The following is an 18,496-nucleotide window of genomic DNA, read 5'->3' as shown; positions in this document are numbered from 1 at the left end:
GCCAGCAGCTCAATGCTGCTGCATCCAGAGAGGGCTGGAGGGTGCATGGACAGCATTCCTGTGGGGCTGGTGGGTGTCCCAGGCGGCATGCTCTTTGTTGCTGTGTGGGAAGTTGTTTCACCCACCTCTCTTTGCTGCTGCTGGAACCTTGCACTCTCCTCTGAAGCCATTCCCAGTGGAAAGGATGAAGGGTGGGAAGTGAAGCACTCATGGGATGCAGGGAAGGTGACACCCAGCTCCACCAGAGTCAGGTAGCAACTGTCTTCCTCCTCCTTGTCCCGGAGTGTGTGATCCCCTTCCCCTCCCAGCCCGGAGCAGGACGCAGCCTTGGCAGTGTTGCGGGAAAGCAGCGGAGCTCTGTCGCACTGCCTCTGCCGGCTCTAACCATGTTCCTTTGCATCTGCCCAGGTTTGGATGCCAGTCCCCCGGCCAGTACTCATGAACTCACCATTCCCAATGATGTAAGTAAATCCAAGTGCTTCTTGGCATGTCCGTGCGCGCGTGTGTATATACACATACATGTTTACATATATATACATATATCTACGTATAGTGTGCAGCCATTTGGCTTTGTTAAATATATTTAGAGATGCCCCTTCCCCATGTTCCTTCATCCATGTGCAATCCGTTGGGGATCAACCTGCAGCACAAAGCACCCATTGGACTTTACTCCGTCTGTAGCTTGCCTAGGTACAATCCTTAGTGCTCCATTTTCCTTTCTAAGTGAACTCAGTGCTCATGAAACATGCCCAGTTAACAGCACTGGGAAAGGGAGAGCTCCCATGCCAGCCCTGATTAATTGCTTAATCAGGCCATGGCAGGTCTGAGATGATGTTCCAGCTCAAGGGTGGTGATGGGGTGGGATGGTGGGGAAGAGGAGGTAAGTGACGTTTCTGATGCCACAAAGTGCCACACAAGTGTCTGAAGGACAGTGCGTCTCATCTTAGTACTGCTGGCAGGCAGATGTGGGGTCTGATAGGTGGAAGCTTTGTGGTAACCTGGGTGCTGGACTGGGATATTTGCTGGGAGGAGGCTGGAGCCATGCTGGGCAGGGAGGAGGTGGGATGGAGAGCACGACACAGCCAGCACCTGGATCCATGAGCCTCACTTGCTTCTGGACTGGTTTCCATGGATTAAGATCCAGTCTGTGCTCAAATCAGGATGAGGGCAACTGGAGGGATGACATCCAATCTCTGCTCCCACCTCCATCACTAACAAGCACCTTCAGCCCATCCCTCATCAGGAGTCTCTGGATGGGGCCTGGCAGCTGCTGCTCCTTCTTCCTGCTGTTCATCACCAGCCGGCAGTGCCCTGGCAGGGCAACAATCCCGGCTGCAGCTGACGGGCACCTCTGCCAAGACTTGTGTCCACCCAAGAGACATGGCAGTGCAAGAGCCTGTGAGCACCTGCTGACTGAAACCCTTGGAGGTGCTTTGCCCTAGGCCAAATCACCACGGAAGGGATCTGCAGAGGAGACAGTGGGAGCCTGATCCCAGATCTGCTCCACCCAGCAAGGACCCCTCTCCAGGAGGCTGGAGGGAGCTCTGCAAGCGCTCCTGAGTCTCCAGCAGCCACGTCTGCTGAGCAATGAAGACATCTTCAGAAACAAAGAGCCCCCTTGCAAAAGAACTCACATGGGAGGAAAGGATGCCAGGAGACGTTTGGAAGTTCAGGAGCATTCAGAGCATTCACTCACCAGAGACCCAGCTCTCACCAGACCTGGGAAATACTAGATGTTATCACCTGCATCTTGAAAAACTCCTCCTTAGCTCCCCCCATTGTTGTTTCAAAACCTTTTAAACACCCACTGCCACCCTCTCAGGAAGCAGAGAACATGTTTGGGTTCCTTTAAGAGTCACCAGGTGTGTTTTAGTGGTGTAGCTTGGAGTTGTGCTACAGTGGAACAAAATCGGATGATACCCAACTTGGGCGTAACTGAGCATCTGACTAAATAGTTTGGCTCCTCAGGTCTCTCCAGCAGATTTTCATTTGCTGAAGCATTTCAGAGTTATTTCTGTGCTGTGAAGACCAGAATGGGCTGAACATTCCCCCACAGACCCTGGGACAGTGGATACCCTTCTGGTGTATATTCAAGTCCATATGGGATAAACCACCATTGCAGCCCCATGGTCTGATCAAAGGATCAGGGAGTATTTGGAGAAGTAATCGTCTTTACTTATACTGTGCAGAAATCCAGCAGCTGCCAAGATGAAGATCCCATGTATAAAATGCCCTTGGAAAAGAGCTTAAATGGCCAAGAAGGGCGTGCAGAGCACTTCATGCCCGTGTTGGTCAAGCTGGATATCCCCGTATGTGTTACCAAGCTTTGGTGATGATTTGAGGGAGATAGACAAATGAGCAAAGACCATTGAAGAAATTCAATGCCACTGAGGATCATTGAGGAAATTCAAGGGATGAACATTTGAGGAAATTCAAGTCTCCACCCGGCTCTGATTTTTTCAAAAGAGTACTCAAGACGTGCTTTTACGTGGGATCCACTTTTTCTGAGGGTGCCACAGCTGTGTGGTGCTCTCTTGTGCCCGCTGGCAAGCCACTGGATTGCACCAGAAGAGCTAGAGGGGGTAGCAGAGGCACTGAGGGTGTCCCAGTGGGATAGAAGAAATGTGAGATGGGGTCACTGCACCAGCTGATGAGGGGACTCCTGGGGTTGGTCTGTCACCAGGGAAGGCAGCAGGCTTGTTTCCTTATAGTAATGTGTCCAAACCACCTTTGGGTTTGCTGTGCCTGGCAAGAGGATAAGTACTTGCAAAACATTGACCATTCATTAAACCATGAAAATTATTATTACTGAAATGAGTCCTCCTTGAAGCCCTTTGAGGTGCTGGGCACCATGTGCAGATAATGGAGATTCTTCCTCACAAGGAGCAGAGCGGGGCTGGTCTCTGGATGTGTCCTTGGAGGACCATGCTCACGTGCTGGTAGGAATCACCCCAGGCTGTCCCTCTCCTGTTTTCATGAGCATTAAGGTCACTCTTGTCCCAGGTGTGCTCACGTCCTGCTGGTGACTGCCAGAGCTGCCGCTTCTCAGACATTCCCTCCGTGCTTTCTTTCCTAGCTAATAGGCTGCATAATCGGACGCCAAGGGACCAAAATCAATGAAATTCGTCAGATGTCGGGAGCGCAGATCAAAATCGCGAATGCCACGGAAGGGTCATCGGAGCGCCAAATTACCATCACAGGAACCCCTGCAAACATCAGCCTTGCGCAGTACCTCATCAATGCCAGGTGAGACCCCCTGCCGACCTCCACCGCCTCCCACCACAGCCGATCCCATCCCACCATGGCCGAGCCTGTCCTGCCGGCACTCAGGGAGCAACACGCGCTCCTGGTGCCAGGGGCCAGCAGGGGCTTCCCAAGGGCAGCTGGGATGGTCTTGCTAAGACCTCTGAGCAGGGACCAGACATTGCCAGCAGGACGTCTGGCCTCAGCTGGCACTTTGGCTGAGGACCAGGAGCCACCATGCTGCTGGCGGAGTGGCCGCAGGTCACACCAGGCGCCTGCCTTCCCTCCACCCTCGCTCAAGGATTTTGCTCGTGGGTAGGCCAAGTTGCCGCTGTCTGTCCTGTGGATGAGGCAGGGGATGGGGACAGGAATGGAGCTGAGCCACTTGCAGGGAGGCATCACTTGGGACCTGCTTGCAGGGATCCCAGCATCACTCACTGCGTCTTCCACGTGCTTCCAGGCCTCCAAAAGGCGTTCCTCCATTCAGTGAAAACAATCAGTCCAATAAACGCAAGACTTGGGAATGGCCTGACTGCTTCCTTTTCATCATGAAAAGCTTGGCACTGCAGGACTTCACAGGGGCCAAGGTTTCCCAGCACTGCTGCCATCCGGGGAGAGACGCAGCCTGGGGGCCGGCAAGGGCCTGCCAGGGCAGCGTGCAGGGGAGGCGTAGCTGCAGAGATGAGCTGGGGCCCTGCTCCATGCAGGCAGTGAGCTGCGTCCAGGGGGCTCACTCAGACCTGTTTGCCTGTGTCTGTGGACTCGTGGGGAGTGCGTTTAAGGGGATACAGGACCTTTTTGGTATCTTTGCACCCACCTGGCAGAGTCACTCAAACGGGCCCATTCGCCTGGGCAGGATTGATGCTGTGCCAACCCATCGCCAGCCCCGGATGCGTGCAGGACGCAGGCTGCTGGCAGGGCCCCGAGGACGGGGGTCTGCTGGCAGTGATGGACACTTGTTGGGGTGTGGGCTGGGAGCACCGGTGAGGTCTGTATGTGCTTTGTCCTCCTTGCATCCAACCCACTCGAGCCCCGACCTGTAGTAGACCCCTGCCATCCCATCCTACCCCGCTGCCCATGCTCGTGGCACCTCTCCCACTGCTTGGGTGAGGGACAGGGCTAGCCCCCCACCCATGGGCATGGCTGAGTGACTTCCCTGCAGATCCTTGCCAATCCCCCCACCCCCGCCAGACAGGAGAGAGAAAGAAAAGAAAAAGAAGTGGCTCTTAGTTGCTGTAAAGGGCTGGCTGAGCTGCCCCTGTGCAGAGGTGAGGCGGCTGGATGGGGCTCAGTCTCTCCCATAGTTTCCAAACCAGAGCAAAACAAAGCAGCCAGGGGAGCTGGCACAGCTGCCTGTCCCCTGTGGAGGGATGCTGCTGGAAAAGAAGCTGTGCTCTGGGATGACTCCTGCCAGCACCTCTGGTGGGTGACACCCCAACCTGGCCACAGTGAGGAGAGGGGAATGCAGCCAGCCATTGCACTGGCTCTGTGCTTCAGCCCCCCATGCCCTCCCCGGGGGAACGCCAGGCCACCCAGTGATGCTCTGCCCACTCCATCTAGGCGGGATCTGGGCAAGAGGAAGAGCACTGCCCCGCAGGGTCTTCGTTTTCTTTTCTGCTCTGGTGATTAAGCACTTGTTTTTTGTCTCCCCCCCACCCCTCTCTCTGCCCCTGTCTATTCTAGGCTGACGTCTGAGGTCACTGGAATGGGCGCACTCTAATTTCCACCCACCATCCTCCACTCCGCACCACCCGACCCTCTCCAGCCACCGGCACTCCACCCAGCCTGTTCTGCCTGTACATTTACTGTCTTCCCTTTGCCTCCACAGATACTCTTTTCTTTACTAACATATATATATATATGTATATAAACACATGGGCGCATATGCACACATTGGAACGTTTCTTTACAAGCTCTTTGCTCTGTGCTCCCGAAGCTGCTCCCAAACTCTTTGGTTATGGTCCTTGTTTTCAGCGTTAGGGTGTTCATTCTTCATCTGCTTTTTGGGGACAAGGGAGGGGGGAGGAGGGGCATTGTTTTTTTCTCTCACTGGCAAGACTTCAGGAGCTGGCGGGGTCTCTAGTATCAGTCTAGCATAGCTACCTATATGTTTGAGTTGACATTGGCGGTACTTTCTGTAGCATATGGACATAATGATGCCACCCAGAGCTGTGCATATTTCAGATTACTTACTTTTTCTCACCCTCCTTCCTTTGGTGCTCTCCCTTGCTTGTCCTGGCTCACCTTTGCAGCCTCACGCCCCTGCCCTTAGGCTAAGGGCATATTTTTCATCCTGTGTCATTTGGGAAGCAGAAGCCAAGTATGGGTTCAACCCACAGGCTTCTCTCTTGGAACATGGCATGGTCCAGACAAGCCCATTTTCCTACTAAACTAAGGGAATCACACACACAGAGATACACACAAATGCTCTTTTTTTTAACTAACAAGCACCTGGAAGTGGGAAGAACTCAGCTGTATGGGATTCACACCCCCAGGGGCCTCTGAAAGCACTCTTTTGGCAATCCCCCACAAGCAAAACCTCAGGAAGCTCTGTGAGCCAGCTGTGTTTGTCGTTGTTTGTGTTCAATAAATGTCTGTGCAGCTCTGGTACTGATGGGCTCCGATTGTTCTTCTCCTGGGTCTCCCCAACAATGCCAGCCCCGTCCTTCCCTCTGCATCCTTCCACACCTTTTTAGCTACTTGGAGGGAAGGTGGGAGTTGTATGCAAGAGTTCTCAATTTTTTATTATTATCATTATTATTACTATTATTACTACTATTATTTATCATTGGCATAATAATTTTTTTTTGTTTCATTTTTTTAGAGAAATGACCAATGCACTTCCTGAGTGGTTCCATGCTTTCTGGTTTTTGTTTGGTTTTTTTTTTTTTTCCAAAGGGAGAGTATTTGGCTTGCATAATCTTTTGGTTTTCCCTGAGATTAATTTATAGGTTATGGTGTGACAACCATCATGTCTCACTGCCCCCTTGTCTGGACGGATCTACCATGTGTGTCTCCCATACCCTTCCCCAAGACCCTCTGTGCCCAGCCCTGCCTTCTGCTTCCGGGCTTGTCTTCTCTCTCCTGCCTCTCCAGCAGGGAAATGTACATTTTTCATCTGTTAATTCCTGATTGTCCCTTTTCCCGGATTGCATATGAGGGGACCATGATACACTGTGTCCCCAGAGAGCTGAAGCAGCCACACGGTACATTTTTGCACTGTACCACATGGGAAATGCGTTGTTTTTTGAGGTGAGCCCCAAGACTTTCTGGGCCTTTCCCTCTCTTCAACCCTCACTACCAGCAGGCACCACTGGCAGTTTCCCACCCTTCTCCTGCCAGGATGCTGGCCCACTTCTCCTCCTGTCTCCAGTAGTGCTTGCTCAGCACTCACACAGGCTGTGTCAGGGATCCCAGGCGATGCCACTGCATCAGTGGAGCCAAGGATGGGCAGGGGGCTGTGGACTCCAGCAGGGAGCTGCTGGGGGTGAGAGCACAGCCCAGGAGCCCAGAAGGGTGAAGGTGGTGCCACTGAGCATCAGGGTTTGCTCTGCCCAGGTATCCTGAAACCTGTGCATGCTCAGCTGTCTGAAGCATTCCAAGCTTTTGTGGCTGAAAGGTGCTCCCAGATCCTCCATAAGGTGCATTGCTGCTGTCTTCAACCCCTTGCCCTGCTCTCCCCACTTTGGGTTCAGCTGTGCCTTTTGGGTTCAGCTGTACCTTTTGGGTGGCCCAGCGCCACACAGGCTCAAGAGCATCCTGTGGTTCCCCATCCAGAGGAGCACAGTTGCTGTGGGGAGTGCTGAGGGGCTCAGGGGGGGCCAGCAGCCCTTGCTGTCACCTCCCCCACGTATTTGTGCTGATGCTGAGGATGGAGGGAGGCAGGCACCAAACAGGGCATCCTCCAAGTCGCCAACTGGCCAGCAAAGCACAGACCCACCTGCCAAGGTGGTGAGTCAGCTGTTGGCAAGGAGCACTCCTGATCTTCTCCTGTTCCTCATTCTGCTTTAGAATAAGTGTTTTATCTGTTGGAAGAATGAAATATCTGTGTGTGAGACTCAGTGAAAATAACCACCCTGGTGGCCTGGGTGGTGAGCCACAGCAAAAGCTTCACCTCCCACTGCCACCACGCTCCATGGCAGCCTGGGGTGCTGTCCCCTCGGAGTGGGATGGTGTATGGAGGAAGCCAGCCCATCCTGCCGTTCTTAGCTCCTCTGTGGGGCTGTAGGACAAGCTGGAGCATGAGGAGAGCTTCATGAGAAGATGGAGGCACAGCAGCAGCAGAATCACGTTGACCAAGACTGAGAAATCCATCCCAGGCCAACAAGGTTGTGGGATTTAGACACCTGGGGAAGGCCAGGTAGTGTGACAGCATCCTGGACACGGAAGTGGCTTTGCACAGTGCCTGCAGATCATGGCTGCTCTGAATTCCTCTGCTCTGTGTTTGTGCTCCCTGTGCCATTCCCCACCTCCACTGAGACAGTGCTGCTGAAAATAGCAAATGCCAGGTTGGGGCTGCCAGACGCAGCTGAGCTCAGAGGCTGCTGGAGTGGGGGAGCAGACTGCAGCAAAACCTCTGCAGCCATCCCCACACCAGCAAACCCACCGATAACACCCCCTCTGGGCACCATCCCCATCCCAGCCTACTGCCAGGCATCCATCACCCAGCCAGGCTGCAGGAAAGTCACCCCAGGAATCAGTGGTGAGGCAGAAGAGGCTGGATTTGAGTGTTGCTTGTTGTGTCAAGGCTTGTGCCCCCACAAGGATCTGTGCTGATGGGAGTGCTCCAGGGAATGCTGGATGCATCCACAGGGGGACAAGGGACAGTCCAAGCAGTAGCATTCACCTGGGTCACCTCACAGGAGCACTGCACAGTCATAGAATCCTAGAATATCCTCAGCTGGAAGGATTCTGCAAGGATCATTGAGTCCAGCTCCTGATACTGCACAGGACAACCTGAAGCATCCCTCCTCCTGGCATTCCCTTTGACTTCACAACTTTTCTTTGGGGGTCACATTGCCAAGCTTATTTTGCAAATTTATAAAGGAAAAAAAAAAGATGAAACTGCAGTGTTATGTGGGAATCAGATTATCCATCATCATCTGGGCTTGTGTGAGGTTTGGAGAAAGGTGTTGAAACCATTGCAGCATCTCCTGGGAGCATCTTGATCTCAACAAGGATAACAACAAAATTACAAGGAATGTATCAAACTCAGCTTTGATTTCCTTGGGATGACTCAAAAGGAGATTTGCTATTTTCTTTGGAAGGAGCCTCAGTGTTTTGCTTTGATCTGTGATAGGTCTTGCATTTCCATTTTAGATGAACTTGAAATACTGTGATGATGCTTCCACAGCCATGCCACTGGGAAAAATCTCTAATACTACTGTGAATAGTCAGTACAAGGTGAATGTCCCAGTTAATAAACAGAATAGCTTTAGTACATTGCTTTTCTCTCCCAAAACAATGCAATGTTATCCAGCCAGAATGATTTAAAATTTCTGGAAGCAACCAACTCAGTCAAACTCTTTAGGAATGAATTATTTAAGGGGATATTTTGATTTTGACTGGAAAGTATTGGTCCAGTGCCTCCTCCTGCCCCTGGACTGTGGGGATCTCCATCAGAGAGGGGCCAGTTGAGGTCTGTGCTCAGCCCTGTGGCCTCAGCAGAAGGTCCCCACTCCCCCTGCATATCCTTGTTGTGCTCCCAAAATTGTTTGGAGTATTGTTTTGTGCATTTTTCTCCCCCTAGATGGTATTTGCAAATCTAGTACAGAATAAGGCTGAAAAAAAATAGACTGTTTCCCCTAAGGGAAAGTGACTTTCACAGGGGAGACTCTTTAAATTTCATCCTCTCTTTGAGCTGTTACTCCAGCATTTGTTATTGTGTCCATGCTGGTCACTTTTAATTATATTAATTCCCAGTTTATGCTCCATTACCATGGGTAATCTCTTGTCTCCTGTACGGGCAGAGGTAGAGTTTCTGGGGGATCTCTGCGTGGTGTGGCAGGGATGAATGCTTAATCCCATTTTCTCCTTGGCCACAGGGATGGAAGGCATCTTCCCCTAGCCCTGCCGGGCTGCAGCCCCCGCCCCGGGAGCGTAGCCGGTCCCCGGCTCTGAGCGCCTCCGGCTGGTCACTAGATGTCCCCATTGCCCAGCTTTTCATGGATCATGGACAGCCACGCCGGGATGTGGGCGGCACTGGGATGTCCGGCGCTTCCAGCCGCTGCGCCGGTGCGTGCAGAGGACATCCCGCGCTGCTGGAAAGGGAGCGGGCTTCTGTGTGTGTGTGTCCGTGACACTGGTGACGGGCAGTGGCATCCCGCGAGCGGGACACTGGCACCGTCCCCCGATGTAGGAATGGTCCTGTCAGTGCTGGGACCTTCGTGGAGCCAGCCCACATGGGCAAGGAAGTGTGTCGAGCACAAGCCATCCCCTTATGTTGGCCGGAGCCCCCTCTGGCTGGCAGAAGGACAAGGTTTTGCTGGGGAGGTGCAACGACTCTCCATGCCCGTGGTCCCCAGGGACGCATTCCCAAGCTGCCTGCTCTGTGCCTTTGCTGGCAGCAGGAGCCTCTGCAGCTGCCGGAATGACTTGGTCATGGTAGAAAGGTCATGGTCTCCCATATAGTCCCCCTGCTCCCATGCTGGATGTTACAGGGAGCTGGGACTCTGCGGAGAGGGATATTTTTGCTTTCCCTTCAAAAGGAATACAGCTGCAGATCCTGATCTGCTGTGCTATGCAGAGAGCTCCAGGCCCCCGTCCAAAGGGTAACGTGGCAGTGACTTTTAGGAAGTACTGAATGTACCAGATGTGCAACTCCCTCCACCCAGATGTGCAGCCCTCCTCCCACTCTGCCCCAGCACCCTTGTCCTGCAAAGAGGAAGAGGACACTCTAGATCGCTCCAAAAACATCCCAGAGATCAAACACAGCCAAGTTCAAAGCCAGGCTGGCTCTGGATTCCCACACTTGTGTTTAGGCAGTTTAACCGCAGCGATGTCTCTTCCTAGAAATGATGATCAAGTCCACTCTGCACAAGGAGAAGAAAACCAGACGGGAGATGGGGATGAGGATGGAGCAGCGGGAGGGGGCTTTGGGTGTGAGCCCCATGCTGAACCACAGAACTGTGGCTGATTTAGGACACGTGTTGTTTCCAGAAGGAACTGCTTTGATCCCGAAAGGATAGGCTGGAATGTGCATGAGGACTGGAATATTTGAAGCACACTTGGAGTGCTGTGTCCTGGTTCCCTGCAGGCAGTGTCACTGTTTGTCCCTGGGGAAAGCCTGTGTCTGAGAGAATTTGTGTCTGGATCAATTGGGATGAGTGGTGCTTGTCTCTGGAGCTTCTCTGGATTTTGTTGTGTCCAATGGGATTGGGTGGCACAGGATGCCCCACGGGAGGGTGGGCACATTGAGGGCATGAGATGCTCTGTGCAAGCATGGGCACAGTGGTGATGGGCCAGCAGCCAGCTGGCGGTGTGGCCAGGCACACGGAACACCGAGGGATGGGGTAGCATTGCTCCGGAACTGAGGAGCACATGCACAACTTGGGATCAAACCACAGCAGATATCCAACAGGATTTCCCAGTACAAAGAGGAGCAGGCCATAATGTACTCATCCAAAAGCAGTCAGTTAGCAGTGTGGAGGGTTTTTTGGTGGGAAGACATTGAAGTGATGTAACCTGACACTGCTGCTGCAGCTGGTGATGTGGTTTTCCCAAGGGATGCTGCTCTGTGTTGCCAAGCACGCAGTCATGCTCCCAAATCTCTTTCAGGAGCACTGCAGAGGAACTGTCAGTAAAAAGCCAGTTAAAAAAATGCAAACCCAGAGAAACTGCCATCTCTATGCTTAAAACAAATTTTCAGTTGAAGACTAAAATTTATTCTTGTCGCAAGTAAAAGTCCCCTCGACATATTTTGGGCTGAAGTGTGATTTCCAGAGGCAGGGAGGTGCAGTGCAGTGCCAGGCAGAGGTTGTAGGGAATGTGTGCCCTTCCCCAGTGCTCCTCTCTCAGCTGCCCATCACCCCCAGCACAGCTGTGCCCTTGCTCATCACCCCCAAATCTTGCTGATGGGGTCGAGCAGAACCAGCTCTCCACAGTCACCATCCCTGCAGCCATGGGATTGTAGGGCAGAGAAAGGGCAGATCCTCAGCCCAGCAACAGCCGCAGTGTGTTCAGATGGCTTCTCTGAAGCTCCCAAAAGGCTGCTCTCAGCACTCAGTGAGAGCCCATGAGGCAAATGCAGCATGCCGAGCAACCACCTGGGCTCACCTGGCAGCCCAGCTCATGCTGGATGTGTTTGGTGTGAGCTCCCAAAAAGGGAAATTTGTTGTCGTGTAGCAGAGCTCTGTGTGGGCATGGCTTCTCCACCTTGGCATTGTGGGGTGTGGGTGATTTCAGCATCACACTGGAAGGTTGCTCAGGGTGTTGAAGCAGCTTCACATTCGTGTAGCCTGAGAGGCCAGGAGGCACCGGTACCGGAGCCTTGACTGATCCCTGACCATCTCCTTGCTTGCCCTTCCAGCTCTGCAGACCCTGACCCCCACGGGAGGAACACCTTCACCCCCTGACCGGTGCCAGTGGCTGATGCCTGAGCCCCCTCCGAAGATGCTGCCGGCTTCCTGTGAGCTTCTCCCTCTCCTTCGTGGCACCCTTGGGGCCACTGCCTGAACCCCCCACCCACGGCTGTCCAGACCCTGCTCCCTCGGCCGGGGCAAGGGGCAACAGCGGGCTCGGGGGGCTGGGGCAGCAGGTCTCAGGAGGACAGCAGCTTGCAGTCAGCGTGCAGCGGTACCCACTGCGAGCCAGTGCTTCTCACCAACCTTGTCTGCGCTTCCTCACGCCCCTGATGCTTCGCAATGTATTTCGTGGCTTATCTGTGTCAGCGTAATAAAGCTTTTGTTGCTTGAGGTGCCCTCCATTGTGAATGGAATGAGGCTGGGGAGCCGTGGCTTGGGCAGTGGGGCACCCACAGGGAGAGAGGTGGTTGCTGGGGTGCCCCCATAGTACAAAAGCCTCAATGCCCCCAGAATGGTTAATGGGGAAACTGAGCTCATGAAGCAAACTGTGGCTGGGGAAATGGGCCTCAGAGCCCTGGCTCCACTCAGCATAGGGAAATGATCCCACATGGGAGCAGGGCTGCCAGGAGGGAGGTGGGAACAGGACAGGGGGAGCACTGCAAAGAGAATCTAGAGCATTCCCGAAAGGCACTGACGAGTGGGATACATTATCCAGCAGGAGACGTGTTTATAGCAAGCGTGAGTCACTGCCAGGCCTTGGGAGCAGCCCAGCAATCCAGGGGCTGCTAGGGATCCAGATGGTGTACAGGCTCACCATCCAGCCTCACACAATGGCAGCTCTCAAATACCCCCCACCAGCCCACCACGTACCAAGCCTGCTGGACCTTGGAGCAGCCCTGGTGCTATTTTTGGACACATTGGGGCATGGTTTTCCTCTGGGATGCTTCCTTTCTACTCGAGAACAGGAGCCAGAGCGCTGCTCGTGCTCTGCATATTGCCCTGGTGCAGGGAGGGTCTCCGTCTCCAGCCTGCTCAGCCCTGGGCTTGACACACATCCAGGAGAGGCCAGCACTGCCTGCCCAGACCTCTGCCTTATGTGGAAACAAAGGCAAAGAAAAGCTGTATTAACCTTTTTTCTTCATCTGGAATTATATTTTCCGAGTGCACATCATCCCTTCTCCCGTTTGGCACTGCAAAGGGGCTGTGGCAGGCAGGCAGGGCAGTTCACCCTTCTCTACAGCCTTGCTCAACCCTAGGGAGCAGCAGCCCCAAATCTCTGTGGAAGCTGGAAGTCATCCTCCCCTTGTTTGTGCCACCTCTGACATGCTCTTGCCTGGGGTGCCCAGCCCTGCTCCCTGACAAGCCAACCACAACGTACAGCTCCAGGCCTGGCACCCACTTTTGACTAAAAACCAGGTTTTCTGGGCTCCTGCTGCCCAGGAATTGGTTGTATGCTTTCACATGGAGAAAAACCCCCGTTGTTGTTCCCATCCCCTTCCCAGAGCAGCAGCGCCATGGAGACCACCCCAAAGCAGGGTGTCACCACCTGAGAGCAATGCTTTGGGAAACATGGCTCAGGGCTCCTTTCCCCCCTCCCTGCAAGCCCTGGGCCATCCATGAAGCACCTTCTGTGGCCTTTGCTGAGCTGGGAGATTTTCCCAGAGTCAGAGCTAGCCCTGGGTGGGAGCAGCCCTGGGGAAGGACTCAGTGGGGCTGTGTGCGCAAACAACCCCAAAAGTTATTGTGTCCACCCACCCCAGCACATGGCTTGAATCCCTGCCCAGGCTGGAGAGGTGTGATGCAGAGGGATGTGAACCACCTGCATGCACTGGCTTAACCTCTGCAGGACTCATCAGCTGCAAGAGAAAGCTTCTGTGCCCCACTGAAGGCATTTAAGGGTGCAGAGGCCCCACAGCCCCATTCATTGCATCCAGCCCTGTGTGCTGGCTGCAGCTCCATGGCTTCCTGCTGAGAGGGTGAGTGTTTGGAGATTAAAACAGTCTGTTTACCTTTGGCTGTGCCTCTAAAAAATAATAAACTTGGGGGAGGGAGATGCTTATCTTTACACCCTGCTGGGATTCCCCTGGCTGCAGCTTGTGCTGGAATCTGCTGCATGGAGCAGAGGAAATAGGCTTGAGGAGAGCAAACCTAGAACCACGGGGTGTTTGGGTTAAAAGGGACCTTAAAGCCTATCTCATTCCACCCGCCTGCCATGGGCAGGGACACCTCCCACTGTCCCAGGTTGCTCCAAGTTCCATCCTGCCCGGCCTTGAACACTTCCAGGGATCCAGGAGCAGCCACAGCTTCTCTGGGCACCGGTGCCAGGGCCTCAGCACCCTCACAGGGAAGGATTTCTTTCCATATATCCAACACAAACCTACTTTCAGTGTAAAGTCATTCCCCCTTCTCCATGGCTGGATGGTTTGCATTTGCTTCTCATTGCCTGTGAGAGATACAAGGAAGATGCTCGGCACTGCTTAGAGTGGGCTGGGAAGGCATTCTTGCCAGGAAGGATGGCTGACTTGTTTCATCCTTCTAGGAAAAGGCTGCAGCTGGATGTAGCTCTGGGGTGGAGGGAGCTGGGCTGCATGCCTTCCTGCATCACAGCACTGCTCTGGAAGGGCACAAACACATCCAGAGCCTGGAAAGCTGCTGGGGTGGTAAAAATAATGAGTATGAACATGCACACTTAATGAAAATGGGAGCAGAAACAGCCTGGGAATGGGCTGCTGGTAACTTCTGGGAGTTTGTTAGACACGTGCAAGCTCCTGGGCTGGGCTGGACCATCCCTGTGGAAAATATGGAAAGGATCCGGCTGGCTCTGCGCTGCACTGTGCCAGGAAGCCAGCTGAGATATGCAGAGAGGGCAGCCAACAAGGAGGATGCTTTTTCTGTTCCCTCCCAAGGCTTTGAGATTGATGCTTTGATTTGATGCCTGCATCCACACGGATGCAGAGGGGGGATGCAATCCACAGCAGAGGAAAATCAAGTTCTCAACCTGTGTAGCTTGTCCCTTTGCAGTTCAGGGATGCAGGCCGGGCTCTGAGAGTGTGGGGCTGGGTGGAACCTGCATTTGCAGTCCCCCAGCTGGAAGCAGGACTGTGTCTGGCAGCTGCTCCACTGTTCCTCAAGCGCCTGGGACCTGCCTTCCCCAGGGAACACGTGCCCAGCCCGGCAGGCATGCTCTGCTTCTTGAGAATCACCCAAGCCACGCCTTTTATCGCAGAAGAGTGGAAAATATTCCCTGCTCAGCTGCTGATAGGGTTAGTGCGTGGTTTTCCACCCATTTTTCCTGGATGTACTCCACAAGAGGGGGCTCCTCTGTCCTCTGTCCCTCCAGTGATGTCCCCAGGGCTGAAGGTGGCATGTCCCAGCGTGCTGCTTTTTCTCCAAGAACAGGAAGACAGTGCAGGTGCTGCTGATCTTTCTGGTTTGAGCCAGTTTTGTTCCCAAACAATGACGCTCCCAACTCCCGAAACCCCAGGCTTTGGGCTGTTTCTATTTTCTGAGTGTAAAATGGAGGTGGGGTGAAAGTCCTGGAAGTGAATCTTGCTGCCCACCTTCATGCCTTCCCTGTACGACAGAGGAAGAGAGTGTGACTCTCAAACTGTGAGGCACCCCAAATGTGTGACATCCTGGCATCCTGTGGCTCCCCCGTGAGTCGAGAATCCCTGCAAGCACGGGGGTGGCCCAGGAAAAGGATCTTGAAAGCATTATCTCCTCTCCTCCAGCTCCCACGCCATATCCACAACCTCCCTCTCATTCGACCCTCTCATCTTCCCTAAGAAGCTGAGCCAAGCTTTCCCACAGACCCAGACAGCTATTAGGGAAATATTATTACCAGATGGTTTGGTTTTTTCCATAAGAACGGAGGCCAGAGTGAAGTAATGGGGAAAACATTAACCCAGCACTCACCATCCTGGGTGTGGGGACGTGGATTTGTTGCTGGAGCAGTGCTGTGTCTGGCTGTGCCAGCATGGAAGGGGTCTCCAGAGTGGGCTGGAGGGGGACGCTCACACCCTGTGTGTGCTGGATGGATGTGAGCTGGAAATCCCCACTGGAGTGGTGGTCACCCCGTGAGGTGGCTTGGGAAGGGAAGAGTGCATCCCCAAACAGCACTGGAAGGGAGGGAACGGTCCCCCCAGCCAGCTCGGATGCAGCTGGCAAACAGCACAGCAGGGAAGTTCGTGCCGGGTCAGCGGTTTGGAGAAGCACCATGTCCCAGCTGGGCTGCGTCTTCTGGGGCGGCTTCGAGCCCTTAGCAAGGAAAGGGTGCCAAGGGGCCGCTTCGCAGGACTGTCTTCATTTTGAAAGATGGGTTGTCTCTTCCACGGGGTGTTTTTGCAGGTGGGTGGATGCCAGACCCCACTCTGGCGCTGTCTAGGCCTGTTCTGCCATGGTGAGATTCTCCCAAGGCACCTGTGGGAGAGGTGATGTTTTCCTGCTCGAAGGGGTTTCTCTGTTGCCTCCTTCTACAGAGATCCACTGTGGAAAGCTGAATTATCATGAGCAGAAGCATCACAAGCCACGTTCTTTCCAGGGGGGTTTGTGGTTGGTGCAGCATGGTTGCTTCTGTGGCGCAGGACTGAGCACAGAGATGGGGAGGACACTGGGATAGGCGCTGGGACAGACAGCTTGGAGTCCTACAGCCAGTCTGGGGAGGTGCAGCCCCTGGTAACCAGACACATGGAAACATCCATCATCCCAAACATTTCCATCACTGGGTGCCCACGTCCCCAGGAGTTGGGGGGAAGGTGAAAAAGATGACTCAGGCAGTTGGCAGGACACTGGTGTTCTTTGTGTGTGGCTACAACCAGGGAAATTTCGGTGTTCCCTAACTGGGCCATCTCCCAGCACCATCTGACGGGACAAAGTAGCCCCAGCTGCAGCCTGGAACTCAGTCCAGGAACTCAGCCTGGAACTCAGTCTCTGCTTTCCAGAGCACCTTTTGGTTCTGTATGTACTGTTGGGTTCAATCCAGGCTTTTCCCATGGGAATTAATTTCAGCTCCTTTCCATGTTTCCTGTGGAAGCACTATTTTCCATTTCCAAGTGGATTTGATTAAAGGGAAGAAAGGGTTATATGGAAGAGTTAATATCAGAAAAACAGAGCAAACTCACTCTTTTCTCAATCTCTGGGAGGAGAAAAAGCAAAAATTCTGTCCCAAGTGCATTTTTTTCCCCAGCAGCCAGTTTGGTCTGGAATTGGACTGAAAGTTTAGTGCAGTGCTGTGGTCCGGGACTGGGGAAGGAGAACACCCATTCTCTGGGGCACTTAGGCACCCTGGAGGACCTTCCCTCATGCATCTTCTTGGCACTCCAGAGGGAGGAGGATAGATGGAGGAGGTTCCCTGCTCTTGTCAAGAGAGACAGAGCCATAGCGTTCAGTTTCTCTGGCCTTATCTGGACAGGAAGGGGATGGGGACATCCTTCACAGGCATGTATTTTTGGATTTCAAGACAGGGTGGCTTGCTGCTAGTTCCACTGACTTGGGAGTGGATTTGTTTCCTGCAAAACTAGCTCACACTCGTCTAAAAAAATAGCTATTCATTGTCCTGAGGACACTGCTGGCTGTTGTCTGTGGTTTAGCACCACAGACCCGAAAAGAAAATGATTTAAAATGCTTTGGAAGCTGGACACTGCTCCAGTCCAGAGATCTGGTGAGATGCTCCTGGAACATCCTGCCTGATGACAGTCCTGGGGGGGCCAGGCCTAGGTTCCAGGCAGGGACTAGGGTCCCCAGGGGAGTGGGAGGAGCTCCCCAGGGCATATGGGGTCTGACAGGCTGCAGCTACTTGGGGGCCTTGTACGGTCAGCCTTGCACAGGCCATACCATGATCATTAAATCTTTGCTGACACAGCCAGCTGGCCTCCAGCTTTCTCCAGCTCTGCAGAGCTGCTCCCAAGAGGGGCTTGCTTGTCCCTGCCCGCAGGGAGGGAGAGGTCAGCTCTTCTGCTTGGGATAATCCCCTGTGAGGGAAGAGGAGAGAGGAAGGGAGAATGCTAAGAGGAAATTACTCTGCTGAGCTGATCCGTGAAGACAGATCCCTTCCCTGCCAGCCCTTTCAGGGAGCTGCTGGCTGGTTTTCAAAATCCCAGGAGAGTTCCCTTTTGGAAGCCTGAGGAGGTGTGTTGGAAAGCCAGATCAAGTCTGATCCCCATGAATTGTCAGGCAGCAGGACTTGTCCCTGGGTGTGCTCGCTCTCTGGAAGAGCATCATCAGTAGATTTGAGATATTGTGAAAATTTGCCTTGCAGTGCCCTCATCTCCTGGTGCCATGTGTGCAGCCCTGAAAAGCTCACACACCTCAGTGCCCTGAAAAGCCCACACACTAGGTAGTTGGTTGGACTTGATGATCCTTGATGGTCCCTTCCAAATTCAGCTTATTCTGTGATTCTGTAAATTCATGTTGGAGTGAAAAAAGAGTGCCTGAAGGTTTTTTTTGATTCATGAAGTTTCTATTCAGCACAGTCTGCAAATTATTTTCCACTGTTTCTAGATGCTACTTATCCAAAGAGTCATTATTTGATGTATCTGCCTGTGTAGAGTGGACAGGGTCCTCCACTGCTTTAACTTGTAATCAGTGGAACATCTGGGCTCTTCTGAGTTATCTCAATTTGCGACACCTCCAACAGCCAAATCTGCGATGTTTTCACCTGACCATCCCCACAGAGATGCTGTCAGAGGACAGGCAGGGTGACAGAGGTGGCGGCAGCCCTGCATGGTCCCCCA

The 18,496-nt window shown here is 53.4% G+C and overlaps 1 protein-coding gene across 27 annotated transcripts in view; it reads left to right on the top strand.

The window, feature by feature from the left end:
* PCBP3 (poly(rC) binding protein 3) overlaps nucleotides 1–12,119 on the top strand; it is a 54,237-nt gene extending 42,118 nt beyond the window's left edge. For 8 of the 27 annotated variants that reach the window (XM_064433366.1, XM_064433371.1, XM_064433369.1 and 5 more), the window contains 3 exons: nucleotides 409–461; nucleotides 3,077–3,246; nucleotides 4,927–5,853. In XM_064433366.1, the coding sequence (XP_064289436.1) occupies nucleotides 409–461; nucleotides 3,077–3,246; nucleotides 4,927–4,963 (260 nt within the window). In that variant the 3' untranslated portion in view covers nucleotides 4,964–5,853. The other 19 variants (XM_064433360.1, XM_064433359.1, XM_064433354.1 and 16 more) reach the window with 10 other exon arrangements.
* Nucleotides 12,120–18,496: the final 6,377 nt, after the last annotated feature.

The sequence above is a fragment of the Passer domesticus genome, chromosome 10 (assembly GCF_036417665.1).
Source record: "Passer domesticus isolate bPasDom1 chromosome 10, bPasDom1.hap1, whole genome shotgun sequence".
In the NCBI taxonomy this organism is placed as follows: domain Eukaryota; kingdom Metazoa; phylum Chordata; class Aves; order Passeriformes; family Passeridae; genus Passer; species Passer domesticus.
This window is presented reverse-complemented; position numbering and strand designations above follow the sequence as displayed.